We start from the raw sequence: 15384 nt of genomic DNA, 5'->3' as shown, positions 1-15384 counted from the left end.
ATAATCACAGCTATTACTGTAACTTTTTTCACAAAACTCAGCTTGTCATACATAATCTGCTCATTAACAATGAAATTATTTTGTCATAAAAACCACTTTACAAATATCTAACTCAAGTAACACAGACCCTGCTAATTGCTTTAGCATTCCACATAAATGTTTATAAAGCTGTTTCTGTATCTTTTGTGTCTGTATAATTAGCATCACACCTGACTTATGACAGGGATAGATGTAAGAAGATTTTGAATCCTACTGCAATCAATTTCAACTAGGTATGAAATATATTTTAATGTACCTTGCCAAGACCACCTGCTGATCATGATTTGCTATAGTTTTTTTTAAACATAATTTCATACATTGTTGAAAGTTATGCACAGCAATAAAATATTCTGGTATTGTAAAAAGAGAAGGGTAAATGATTAAAGGAGCCAGGTTTTATAATAACAATCTCCTGACTCAATCTTTCAATTATGATTGTCTTGAACTGAGATAATTGTCATCTAACAGGATACAGAACATGGTCTATATAAGTAGGCCTTTCTGTCACATTCAACTAAAGATGAAATTACAGATACTCTTCTTAGAAGAGAAATAATTAATTTAGAAAAATGCCAAAATTTTATGAAAAAATGATCTAATATGTTATACAGGGTTGTCATGTAAATTGTGTATTCAATTGTTTATTTTCATGTTAGATTGTCATACACAGAAATTTTCCCTTTATCTTACTACAGTTGTCAACTTATGTGCAACCGTTATGCACACCATATGTGTTCAATGCTCTTGTTACCCATTTTAACAGACAGGTTAAATAGCAATGTCAATTGTGTCCACATATGACAAAATTAATGTTTCACAATACATATAAACTAAATTACATAATAGACTTTGTAGCTAGTGCAAATTCAAAAGAAAATAAGCCTTTTATATCTACCTAAAATTATTGAGAGGCAGATTCAGGATTTTGAATTTCAGGGTGGGCATGAATAATAAACATGTTCCAGGGACTCAAAATATCACCCCTTGGGTCAAGATTCTCCTAATTGCATGTGGAATTACTCATTTCACATAAATTTCCTTTTTTCTTCTCTATTTCAAATTTCTATTATACTTGCAACCTGTGATTTGGCAATTTTAAGGAGGGTACATTGTCAAGGTGTAGAAATTTCTAACTAACATTAGCTACAAAAATGTATACATGTATATAGTTCCAAATGGAGAACATATTTTTGGAACATGAATTTGAATTCCACTGGACTTAATATCAGAGTAATTAACTGTGGTTGACAGAACAAAGTTTCCATATGAAGTTCTATTAGAAGGAACACATATATATGCATCTTCCCTAGCCAAGAAGAGAGCGGGAGTGGATCGTAACCATTGGCTAGTGAAGATGATATATATGTTGACAGCATGCATGCCTAAGTCGGCACACATACATCTGTCCATGTGTCACAAAATAAAAGTTCCTTCATAATGTAAGTTCCAAAAGGAAAATTTTTTCTGATATATTATTTCCACAGGAATAAATATTACAGTATATGTTCCTAAAGGAATAAATGGTATAGAATATTTGTTCCGTCAGGAATAGATATTATGACAATGTTTATAACAAAGTTTCCATTGGAACTTCTGTTAGGCGGAACAAATATATGCTGACACGTGTTCTTTTATGAGCGTTTATCAGTATTCACAATTTTCCCCTCTTAGTATTAGAAAACCTTGAGATGCACTGAATTCATCAGCATCCATATAGGTAGTCTTCCATTTGATAAACATTAGTAAAAATATATATACATGTAGTGGGAGTACACCAGACACCTGTAATATTATATCTCTCAACAGGTTTGAAACATATTGATCTCATCTGTCTACATATATTATCAGGATAGTAATAGTAGGAAAAATGAAGAAATATAAATAAGCAAAATTCATTTACCACACTTAGAACTGCTTCATTTTTACTAGCTGTCGAATGGTAGATTGTGATAATTTTTGACAATATACCGACCATATTTCTACCATTTTACAGGATATATCAAAAATAAATATTCAGATCTTCAAAAAGGTAATTAAATTCTACAATCGCTTTTATAAAACATAAAAAGTACTCTGATGAATAAATGTGCATGAATATATTATATATAACATGCTTTTTTTGTCTGAGACGGAACATTTTTTTTTTTTAGAGTTTTGATGCTTCATCAATCATTTTTTCAAAATCTAAAATTTTAAGGTATTGGGGTAATTATGATTTATAAAATATTTTTTTGTCATCTGCTTGACCACAATTGTGGATTCGAATAATTTTTAAGAAAAAATAGTCCTATCCCCCTTTTTTTGAAGTTTAAAAGTCGTTCTGTACAACAATATGTGATTAAACCTGTAATTGAGTGGACCATGTCATATGAAACTAAAGTGTTTGCTTATTTTACCATCTTCTGTAGTGATGAAAACAATGAATCAATTAAATTGTTGTATCTGTAAACTTGATATCTCTATGTACTAGAACCTCGTTGGAAAGGGGAAGGAAACCAAAGATTCGATTTAATTTTCTGTGTGGGATGGCTCTCGGACGTCTCTTTGACAGAGACTCAACTTTTCAACTTAATCTTTTTAATATTTTTGGTTATGAAAATTATAAATCTTCTTCATATATTAGATAAACGCCGCCAAATATACTCACATAAACCTATTAACCTCGAGCGCACCTGGGCGGATTTATATTTGGACACTTATGATCCTCACTTATTAAAAAGAAACTGCAAATACAGCAATGCATATTTTACTTTTGTTGTCATAATTCTTCGATACAGTGTCGAATGGAAGAGGATTTGAGAGTTATATCTACAAATTAATTACTTTCTTAATCTACTGATTACTCTATATTTATAAGCGGGTTTATGTTATCTTGCATCGGCAAGAAAATCGAGTTTAAAAACTCAACCCGAGTGGTATTTCTAATCACAGTTACTTAAAATTATGCTTCTAAATGACTTGTAACATATTTTGGTCTATCAAAGGAATACCGTGTGTTCATCTCATTTTATTTTGTGAGTGTGTAGATAGATGTTTTTTGTGTTCTGTTAAATTGTTCCTTTTAAAATTGTTACACGATGATGACTGCTGTACCCATATTTTGACTATTTTATTTATTATGTCTGTTTAGTTCACGCTTCATTGTAAATATAACAGAATTTGATGAAACTGTCATCAAAGTGAGAGGTTTGGCGCTTTAAAACCTCTTGTCCATTCGTTTTCGATGTGTTTTGTCATTTGATTTTGCCATGTGATTATGGACTTTCCGATTGGATTTCCTCTGAGTTCAGTATTTTTGTGATTTTACTTTTTTCGTTATAGGATGCTGTCAGTGTGTCATTGAAATCCTTTTGGTAACACCTTTAAAACTTGGCAAACCATAAATCACAAACCGTAGGTTATATAACTTATACCAACGATTTGTCTTACTATATAAATCCTTGCTTATACTGATACCACATATCAGATCATATTAATTTTTTTTTATCATTTTCTGTTTATAAATTTTCTCTTGAAAATGTTGCTACCATGTTCCGTAAATTCAACGAAAACGAATACGCCACTAGGAAACTTAACAAAGCTTTTCACACGGTTACTTGGGTAAGCATTTTGGAGTAAGAGCAAAGTATCGTCCTTTCCGGAGTCAGTATAATGTACAGTGGCGGATCCAGGGGGGGGGGTTCCGGGGGTGCGCACCCCCCTTTATTTTTGCCGATCAATGCATTTGTATCGGGACATATGTTTTGCACCCCCCCCCCCCTTTGCCCTGGGTTAGCACCCCCCCCCCCCCCTTTCGAAAATTCCTGCATCCGCCCCTGAATGTAGTATCGGTAACTACATTGTGAGATTGAAAATATATAATGGTTTCTTCATGCCGACTGTGAACAAGCATGTTAAAAATTCAACTCAGATCATCAGTTTTGCATAAATCAAGGTTAGGATATGCATATCGTATTAACTAGTTATTGTGCTTATATATTTGCGACTGGGCATTAAATGCTACACAATCATTATCAACTTCCAGCACTCTGAAATGAATGTAACATTTTTTTGGTTAACTTTTCTTTCTTACAAAAATAAAGAGAATAAACCACAGAAAATGTTAACTCTTTTATTTAATAGAATGAAATTTAAAACAGTGTGGCTGTGGCCATTGATTGACACATTAAACTCATCCATTGACTGGGACAATTTAGGTGAACGTTTGTATGTAACGACCACTGCTCACTATGTACTTTTTAAAGACACTTAAACTATGGGGTCACCAAAGGTTCTCAACACCTGAATAAAGTAATTCGAAAAATTAATCAGAAATAACACGATGTTTTGATTTATATCAATTATATAAATCAAAACATAAAGGTTATTCCTGATTAATTTTTCGAATTATTTTATAATTAAAGGTGTTATGAAACCTTTGGTGACCCCACAGTTTAAATGTCTATCGTAGGTACGTCGTGAACAGTGGTCCTTACATACAAACGTTCACGTAAATTGTCCAAGTCAATGGATGAATTTAATGTGTCAATCAATGGCCACAGCCACACTGTTTTGAATTTCATTCTATAAGGAGATGTGTATTACATGCCAATAAGATAACGAGTTTGTTACAGCGGAGGAGTATTAAGTTATACCCTTGTCTGTCTGTTCGTCCGTATTTCCAAAAATTAGTTTCTGCCCCTTAATTTAGTTTGCTTCTACCAAATGTTATAAAAATGCTTATTACCACCAAACACAGATCAAGTTTGAATACTGGTGAGCGTTGAAGAGAGTGGAAGAAACTAGAGTCGTTATAGTAAATCTTAACTAGGACTAAAATTTAGTGTAATAGTTCTAGATCTTAGTTAAGTATTATTTGTTTTGAGTGGAAGAAACTAGAGTCGTTAGAAGAGTAAATCTCAACTAGGACTAAAATTTAGTGTAATAGTTCTAGATCTCAGTTAAGTATTATTTGTTTTGAGTGGAAGAAACTAGAGTCGTTAGAAGAGTAAATCTCAACTAGGACTAAAATTTAGTGTAATAGTTCTAGATCTCAGTTAAGTATTATTTGTTTTGAGTGGAAGAAACTAGAGTCGTTAGAAGAGTAAATCTCAACTAGGACTAAAATTTAGTGTAATAGTTCTAGATCTCAGTTAAGTATTATTTGTTTTGAGTGGAAGAAACTAGAGTCGTTAGAAGAGTAAATCTCAACTAGGACTAAAATTTAGTGTGATAGTTCTAGATCTCAGTTAAGTATTATTTGTTTTGAGTGGAAGAAACTAGAGTCGTTAGAAGAGTAAATTAGGACTAAAATTTAGTGTAATAGTTCTAGATCTCAGTTAAGTATTATTTGTTTTGAGTGGAAGAAACTAGAGTCGTTAGAAGAGTAAATCTCAACTAGGACTAAAATTTAGTGTAATAGTTCTAGATCTCAGTTAAGTATTATTTGTTTTGAGTGGAAGAAACTAGAGTCGTTAGAAGAGTAAATCTCAACTTGGACTAAAATTTACTAACGGTGTGATAGTTCTAGATCTCAGTTAAGTATTATTTGTTTTGAGTGGAAGAAACTAGAGTCGTTAGAAGAGTAAATCTCAACTAGGACTAAAATTTAGTGTAATAGTTCTAGATCTCAGTTAAGTATTATTTGTTTTGAGTGGAAGAAACTAGAGTCGTTAGAAGAGTAAATCTCAACTAGGACTAAAATTTAGTGTAATAGTTCTAGATCTCAGTTAAGTATTATTTGTTTTGAGTGTTGTTAATTATTTTCGACTTATCACGGTAATGATACGTGTTTTCTTCATTCAACCTTATATCTACACGGGGAATTCCTGCCCATGTATAGCGCACGGTATTTTAGATTAACACTTTTTCATCTCCGCTATATTTACCATTAAATATGAATCAAACGACTCCATTTTACGACACTTGGTTGCGTAACATGGAAGATTCAATCTTCATTGTCACGCACGTCGACCGGAGGATTCTTTTCTTTAATCGATCCTTTTAACTAACTTTGGTGAAATTGCAAGGGATTAGACAATTTATTACTTTTAGAGAAATAAAACTATAAAATGTAGCATAAAACAGACATCATTGGTTCATGGGTGCAGATTTGAACGGCACCCGATTCAAGCACAGACCTGAAAAGCAGCATCATATATGGTGCAATTTGTTGTCATTGACAAAGAAAATTATAGGTTATTATGCATTAACTTTGACTGAAAGTCAGTTCTTTATTCTCTGAAAAATATTAGCAACATTCCAATCTTTATTCGAGCGTCGGCACCATACCTGCCAACTGTCACTATTTGCGGGGGATTTTTCCCATGGAGGCTCCCAAATTGAAATTTTGAAAGAGCAATTTTGTCCACAATTTTAAACAAAACAGTTAATTTTACAATGACTGTTGGCTTATAAAAGCATGAAGAAGCCAAAAAACAACATTAAAATGTATTTGAAGGCCTCCTTGAAGTTTTTTTTTTTTAGAAATATGACAGCCATCTTGAACTCAAAACCCCCATGGGCATTTTGAAAAGTCGGCAGGTATGGTCGGCACCCTTGTTGGCAACAATTACTTCTATGAAACAATTTAACGAGAAAAACATGTCTACCTGAAAATATATTTCAATTTTTCTTTTCTTTATAATTGTTAATTTCAAAGAATCTAATTAAAATACAGATCCCATGTATAGGCTTTAGTTATCCTAATACGTAAACGGATTGTTCTTGAAACCGAAACGTGGACACATGCATGGTTCTTATTTCAATCTGCTTAGGGTTTTTCAATTTGTAAACCGAAACGAGCCATAACTTATTTTTGTTTTTGTGATCACAATCATTTAATTTATCCGAACGTTTCCACATTAAATAAATCTTGATTCAAAAAACGTTTTGGTAGCAAACACAATATTGAAGCACTCTCATTTGATGCCAACAAAAACAAAGAACTTTACAAAAGTCAGTAAAAGTATGGTATACACGAACGAACATACGTCATATCTGGAAAAGATAGTTCATTTGAGGTTACAATAACTCTTCTTGTTTTACTTGCGTAATTTGTGATTTTCAGTTATAACCTATAATACCAAAAGCTTTAAATATAAAATGGAACTATGATAGATTGCCGGGCTGTAATCAACAGTAAGCACAATATACAAAGAATTGTATAAACCATTTATTTGGCATTGTAGGAACTTTTTCGTCAAATTATTTGTTCTGGCGACCCAATAAGCGGCTAAGCGATGTGTCGGAGACATTTGTTAACCTCTTACCATCATTCAAGTCTTAACTAAAACCAATATAAAACATTCAATACTGAATTACTAACACTTTGTCTGGATAATATTGCTCAATTAGGAGAAGAAAATTTACGTCGTCGCAAGAATGTCGAGGGTGAACATGTCAAACTAGATACCAATACATTGTTCAGCATAATTCTAATCCACCCAAGCAGTGATTCCTCAAGTCGAAAATAGATTTGTTTGCCGTAAAACGATCACTTTTCTTTAAAAAAAATCACTTATTTTCGCTTATAAAATTGTAATGATAACATTTTTAAAACGGTATACTGGCAAAATACCTCGATATATCTGCGCTTTCAATATACAATTAACCAAGTTCGACAGAACGAGGTTCGACTGTAACATAGATAATTGACAAAATGCCTCTTACTGGACCACTGTGATTTTTTTTCAGTGCCTTGGCCAGTATTGAATACACTGTTTGAATGGATCCTGTTTTAAAAGTTTTGTCATCGTCCTTACTATGCAAAGATTTTTTTTTGGTAGAGTATTGACCAAGAAAGTTACTATAACAATTGATTTTCGCCAACGATAGAGAAAGGTGAAGAGGGGTCATTTGTATTCTCCTTACAATAATTCAGATTAAAGCCAAGAGAATTTAGTTCTAATCGACCAGGAAAGTATATTCGAAATTAATTCTTTCTATTATATCTTTAAATGAAAATAGTCATGAGATAACTTCAAAGAAGAATTGTCTGTTTAAAGTAATCTAAAAATAATCTCTAGAACACTCTTTCAGTTAAGTATTTTTTTTATAGAATAGTATCTCAAAATTTTCAGAGATAATTTAAAATTCGTTAAAACATAAAACAATAGGTATACGTTTTTACATAAACATAACAGATAAACATTCAATTTGTTGGAGCTTTGTTGATTTTTTAAGAAGACATTCACATTTGTCAGCTCGACTCCTTTCAGAAGCGGATTTTTGGGTCCCGCGAGGACCTCACCCTCCATGTGGAGCTACATATTTTGTAATTACGCATATTTTCTAACTGTACTATTATAAAGTTTTTCCTTTTTTACATGATTTTCTCCTATACTTGGTTTGTCAGTGTCTCACCCCTTTTTCAAAATCCTGGACCCGCACAAGAGCTATATAAGGTGGCACGGTAGTATATTTCCTGGCCCATAAGGGATAATGATAGCCTTTTTAGAATTTTCACCACTTTCTAACACTGCAAAAAATTCTACATTCACAGTTAACTGAAGTACTTTCATTTTACTATTCAGAAATGAATTTGAATATGTATCATGACCGTTTACTTTTTTTGCTATTTTTAAAAACCTAAGGCCACTAGTACTTTTAGGTCTTTTATGGTGTAGTGAATAACAAATTTTAAAAAATTCTCAAAAATTCATTTTCATCTGTATGTAAAATTATTTCATATTTTTCTACACCTGATTCATCCCTCAGTTTGGGAAAGTATGTTCAGGTGATACTGTATTTTTTGTCCAATCACACTATTTAGATACATTAACCTGGGTACACAAAAGAGCAACCTAAATTCTGAAATGCAAATACTACCGTGCCACCTTAAACTACGGTCTCTCGCGGAGAGTTGTCTCATTGGCAATCATACAACATCGTCCTATTTGTATATGGTTTAAAATAGCCATATTAAAATGTGTCCTAATAAAATTTACAATGATAATTTAGGCAAAAAATATATACGTAGGATGCACGTAAATTTTGGGTACGTAGGGAAACAGGAAACATTTTTCTATATATATATTGGGTTTTTTTTTTGCCTTATCGTGAAACAGGGAAAATATATTGAAACAAAAGTTGTCATATCGCTTATGATTATGATCAGAGGAGCGTTTTTGCAGTTACTATATGCTTTTCGTGTACAATCATCATGTATGGAATATATTCATAAACATTCAAAACAAATGCAAAATCAAAATTGCTTTATTAATTCAACACCTGGATTTTGAACTGTATTATATAAACAAAAAGATTTCCTTGAAGTAACATAATCACAAGAGTGGTCTATATAAGTCATACCAATTAACCTATAGTTTTAATCAATGTGTGGGGTCGGTCTCTTTTTCGCGTTTATATTATAACTGTTACTCTCAAAGTGAAATGAAAAGTGTATTTTCTTATGCTATCTCTAAAACGTTGTTTTTTTTCAGATAGTAATATAAGAATAAGAAGTCTTTTATAACCAGATTTCAGCTTATCTAGATTTTGTTTAGTATCATGCATACTGTCTGTGTCTATACGTCAAGTAATATGCAACTTATTAAACACTAAAACATTAAATATAAATAAGCAATACGATCTCTATCATGATAAAAATATTGTGTATGTTCGATTCCCTTGATTAAACGTTGTGTATACTATATCTACTTACTTTGATCGTCGAATTTTCTAATGATAGTATCAATAAAGATATTAGGAGGGGCGACATGTCCGCGTCGAACTGGCATTTTAAAAATCCTTTATTTCAACCCATTTTATAAAAGTCCATTAAAAGAATCTGCTTTAATTATCGCTTCTCTAACCACAGTAAATTCCATAAGCAGGTCTTCTACAGTCTAACATGCCAAACAAAACGTTACATGTCGAGAAATTAATTTGCATCAATGTTCGTTTATTCACTCCTTTCAATGTATCGACCCGATCTATAGATCATCAATGTTAACCACATAACACAGAATGTAAATAGTCAACATCCGCCAATAGACAGCATCTGCAGCCGGAATTACTCCGCAAGCTTCTAAATCGAACATGTGGTTTAATGTTTACCTTTCTAGGCACAAGTGCGAAAATCGAAGATACATTATTTTATTTATTGACAAAAGTCATTAAATTATATTGTCTTTGTTAGGTAGGAGAAACTCAAATTTCCAATAAATGTTATTTATTCTAAAAATTATTTTAGTCTCTATATATTGGTTTTCCTTTTGTTTATTTACTAATCGTCGGTGACAGAAACTTGTGATTATTTTCTTAAAAGGTGTTTTCAATTATCCTAGGACAATCTAAAGGTGTTCGCAATCATTCGAGGAAGGCGAGTACCTAACTTAGATTAATTTAACAAAAAATGAATCCCTGATATCTTATTTGCAGTGAATATGTAAGTATAGCATACAGTCGTGATACGTTATGCCAAACAAATCGAGGTCTTGAAAAGCAATAACAAATAATACTGTATTAATGAATGCTCGCAGTGGCTGAAAACAAGCTCAGTGTACATACGAACTAACATGAAACGTTCCAACACCATCATTGAAGTGATCGACGTTTGATTATGAATAGGATTGAGTTTGTAGAAGTATGTCAAATGGTTGAAAATATTGTTTGAAGTAAATCTTATATTCTCTTTAACATTGAATTTCCAGTCGGCCAACTTTTAGGATGTGATGAAAACATGTTAAACTGGCCTATCCCTGTTAACGTCCGCAACTGAACTTATATTAGAAAAGATAGGTACGCAAACATTAAAAACTTTCGAAGTCGTCAGTTATGTTACGTATGAGTGATCTGTGTAGATCTAAAAGACCTATACAAGTTAGAAAATATCTAGAAAGGGATCTTCATACTTTCTTATTATTCAAATTTTTAATTGGTTTGCTTTGCAAATTAACATTTAATTTCAAACATTCCATATACTAAAATGAAATGCGCTGGTTGTGCAGTCCCATCCTCTCATGTCGGTTCCGGTTTCAAAAACATCTCATGAAGCTTTGTTGTGAAATAATCGGAATTTCTGTTAATATTTTAGCATTTGTTATCTACTCTCTGGCTGGGTTGGTGTCTCTTTGACAAATTCCCCATTTCCATTCGCAATTTTATATCCATTCGTTCTTTTATATGGAACGACGTAAAGATGCTGTGATATGTAACCAGTCTTGCCATGGATTTTCCCCGATGTTTCACATTTATGTTGGTTACTACTCGTTTTTGGATTTTGAGTAACAGGCCAACCGGTTGCATTCAGTTTCTTACATCATCTACGTCATTGTGTATCATTGCTGACCGCCTGAACTATACGAAAATTTGTTCAGCCAAGACACGTTGTTTAGAAGGGGAGTTGATGTAGTAGAGGGACATACGATATTTTGGGATAGAATCAACCATTGAAATAGCCGATTAATTTTGTGATATCACGCGGCATTCGAGATTTATTTTTAAAGGTTAAATCGCAATTTGAAGTCTTAACATAAAAAAAAAGATCACAATGGATATTCTAATAATAATATACATGTAAGACATCATCAACAATCATTTTGATATTCATGTTTTATTGCACCGTATTTGTATTATTAAAAAAATATGAAAAATATCAATGTCCAATTGAATCAAACATTCAGGGAAAAATTATATATATCAGTAAAAAAAGAATATGTGACAGGATTGCCAATTAGACAACTCTCCATAAGAGACCAACACCGTCGACACAGAAACCAACAACAATAGACCATCGCACGACCCCAACAACGAGCAAAGCCCATATCGCAGTCAGCCACAAAAGGCCCCGAAACGACAAATGCAAAACATTTAAAACGAGAAAATTAACTGCCCAATTCATACACAAAACAATAAACGAAAAGCAAACATTGGTGGCCTTGGGCTCTTGTCTGCTCTATGGTCGGGTTGTTGTCTCTTTGACACATTCCCCATTTCCATTATCATTTTTATGTAACACATTCTTATATATCTATCGTTCAAATGAGATATTCTCCTTTTCATTATGCATTAATTAAATTGTCTGACCCGTAACATCTTCAGTATTTTACACAAATTTACAGGTTTTGAAAGTTAGTGCATTCTCTAATGCAAGGCAAATGCTATAGTTATTTTGAATGTTAACTATGGCCAGTGACGTCATTGGGCAAAACGCGTCACACAGCTTATATCATACCTTTCCTGGCTTCATTTATATGTAGACTAAAGTGACATTTTAATTTCTAAGCGAACAACATCACGTAGAGTTTGTAAGCAATTTGCCATTGTTTTCTATCGAGAATTCTAAATTCCCCGTAGAGAGCATTTCAAAATGTAATATTATGATCGCTTCTTGAATAATACAATTCGTTAAACAAGTGGGACTGATATTCAAATAACAAACGAACATATTGATTAGAATAACTCCCCAAACACAGAAAAAGCTATACTTTGATTATTTGAACGAGACTACCAGCACTTGTTTAAATTAGAATTTCTGAGTTTTATTGAGATTGTATTTTTCCCGTGTCATTTTTATTGTGTCAATCTGGAGTCATTTTCAAAGAACCATACAGAGAAAACAGAGCAAACCTTTTTGTTATTATAATATTTTATATTTCAATAAACCTTCTTATAAAAATAGCTTGACATTTTTTTTCTTACGGTTTTAAGATTAATTAAATTTTTACAAATGTGTCCGTAAGTGACCCGCGACGAGGTAAAATGCCTGTCTCTGATAAACACGCATGCCCTCTTCCCCATTACAGTCAAAATATATCGCGCTTATAGCAGAACTTGATTTTGAAACTAATCTCATCCTTCATGTTCATAATATATTTCATTTGAGCAAACATTCCGTTGTAAGATTGATTAGTTCTCTTAATTATTTGTTCTTAAAGTTTCTGACTTGACTGATTATCCATGTGTGTTTTGTCTAATAAAGGATGCATTTTTCAATTCAAACACAAGATTGCATGACTATTTAATTGTTTTGCAGACCCGTCGCCATATTTGTGGTCGCTTCATAGTATACGTCAAAAATTTTGTTTGAATAATTCAGTAAATTGAATTTACTTCAAAAGATTGATTTCTTCTATTTGTGTGTATTATTTACTGGAATTGAATATATTTCTGTATCAAATATGAAAACTAATTTAGTAAATATCAAATCTATTACCTAATTAATTTGCAGAATACACAAACATGAAAAGGGAAGTAGCGATTAATTATTGCTAAATAATTACAAAACGGATGTCTATTATTGTATTATCGCTAGTTTAATTGATTCATTTATTTGACACGAACAGCTGGACATAACCACCAAACATGTTTATATATTTTAATCGAAAATTGTTTTAGATGAAAATTTAAAAAAAGAACATAAATATTATTTGAACATTAAAATGAAAACAACATTGGATTTACCTTTATCAGCAACGATCAAAGCCGAATATTTAAAGCCAATGATGTACAATAAACCAAAACAAGTTTTGAAGAGCTATAAAGAACCTAAAAATAATAGCCTTATCCATCTAATACAAACTTTGACTGAGGATGTTGAATTTTAGTTTCTTTATAATCAAAATTTAGAAACGGAGAATGTAGATAGGTTTGTTCTAAATCATGTCAATCTCAAAGTACCTACTACTGGGCTGATTATACCCTCGAGGACAAATAGTCCACCAGCAGAGGTATCTATCTACCCAGTGGTTATTTTAATAAAATAAAAAAAAAGCACGATATAAATTTCATTCGTCCGAAGCGCTTTCCTCGATCAATCTTTATAAGGAACGCACAAAGCCGAATACTTGAAAGCCAAGCATGTATAAGTCCGTCTAAGGCCAACTTTGCCTGAGGGAGTGGAAACCTTAGTTTCTTTAAAATTTTAGAATCTAGAAACGGACAATTTTAGAAAGGTTTGTTCTAAATCTGTCAGTACAGAAGTGCTACTGAGCTGATGAAACCCTCTGAGACTAATAGTCCACCAACAGAGGTATCGACCCAATTTACTTATAGAGTAATATTATAGCGAGAGTGACTTGAATAAAACATTTTTTTCTACACTGCAGAATAAAACTACATAAAGTTCGAAAGAAACGCTGATATAAAGTAGTTTCAGTTTATCTACTTTAATACATTACGTATCACAGAGTACAATACTAACTATAATGTAGACATATATATATTTACTACACTGACTATACAACGTAGACAAGTACTACCCTGACCATAACGTAATCGCAGAGCACTGCACTGACTAGAACGTAGACAAAGAGTACTACACTGACCATAGCGTAGAAATATGGTACTACACCGACAATAACGTAAATACAGAGAACTACACTGACAATAGCGTAAATACAGAGAACTACACTGACAATAACGTAAATACAGAGAACTACACTGACAATAACGTTAATACAGATAACTACACTGACAATAACGTAAATACAGAGAACTACACTGACAATAACGTAAATACAGAGAACTACACTGACAATAGCGTAAATACAGAGAACTACACTGACAATAGCGTAAATACAGAGAACTACATACAGAGAACTACACTGACAATAACGTAAATACAGAGAACTACACTGACAATAACGTAAATACAGAGAACTACACTGACAATAACGTAAAAACAGAGAACTACACTGACAATAACGTAAATACAGAGAACTACACCGACAATAACGTTAATACAGAGAACTACACCGACAATAACGTAAATACAGAAAACTACACCGACAATAACGTAAATACAGAGAACTACACCGACAATAACGTAAATACAGAGAACTACACCGACAATAACCTAAATACAGAGAACTACACTGACAATAACGTAAATACAGAGAACTACACTGACAATAACCTAAATACAGAGAACTACACCGACAATAACGTAAATACAGAGAACTACACCGACAATAACCTAAATACAGAGAACTACACTGACAATAACCTAAATACAGAGAACTACATCGACAATAACGTAAATACAGAGAACTACAGTAACCCTAAACGTAAAAAAGTAAGCTACACTGAACCTATTACGCAGACACAGACTACTACACTAACCAATAACTTAGACAATGTGTTGTAACATAGATAATCTCTTCTTGATAATTAGATGTTTCATACTGATTTGTGACAACTTAAAAAAAATATATATACAGTACTATAGATACAATACAACTTTCAAATTACAGCAACAATTACCGCAGTAAAAAAAGCTGATTCAATCCATTCATAATTTTTTCAAGCACAATTTTACGCTTCATCCATCGGTGTTCAAATAGTTACTTAAAGGTAAAAATGGTTTAGATGGTTAAAGAACGTGACGTCCTAGTAAAAGAAATGGTTGACAATGTGCACATG

At 32.4% G+C, this 15384-nt stretch overlaps 1 protein-coding gene across 12 annotated transcripts in view; it reads right to left on the bottom strand.

The window, feature by feature from the left end:
- LOC139513492 (voltage-gated inwardly rectifying potassium channel KCNH6-like) overlaps nt 1–9995 on the bottom strand; it is a 119374-nt gene extending 109379 nt beyond the window's left edge. For 11 of the 12 annotated variants that reach the window (XM_071302048.1, XM_071302050.1, XM_071302052.1 and 8 more), the window contains exon 1: nt 9683–9989. In XM_071302048.1, coding sequence (XP_071158149.1) covers nt 9683–9758 — 76 coding nt within the window. In that variant the 5' untranslated portion in view covers nt 9759–9989. Of the gene's footprint in view, nt 1–9682 lie in introns of all 12 variants that reach the window. The other variant, XM_071302060.1, reaches the window with a different exon arrangement.
- Between the last annotated feature and the right edge of the window lie 5389 nt (nt 9996–15384).

Source organism: Mytilus edulis, chromosome 2, assembly GCF_963676685.1.
Source record: "Mytilus edulis chromosome 2, xbMytEdul2.2, whole genome shotgun sequence".
NCBI lineage: Eukaryota > Metazoa > Mollusca > Bivalvia > Mytilida > Mytilidae > Mytilus > Mytilus edulis.
The sequence above is the reverse complement of the archived record's forward strand: the minus strand, read 5'-3'. Positions and strand labels throughout refer to the sequence as shown.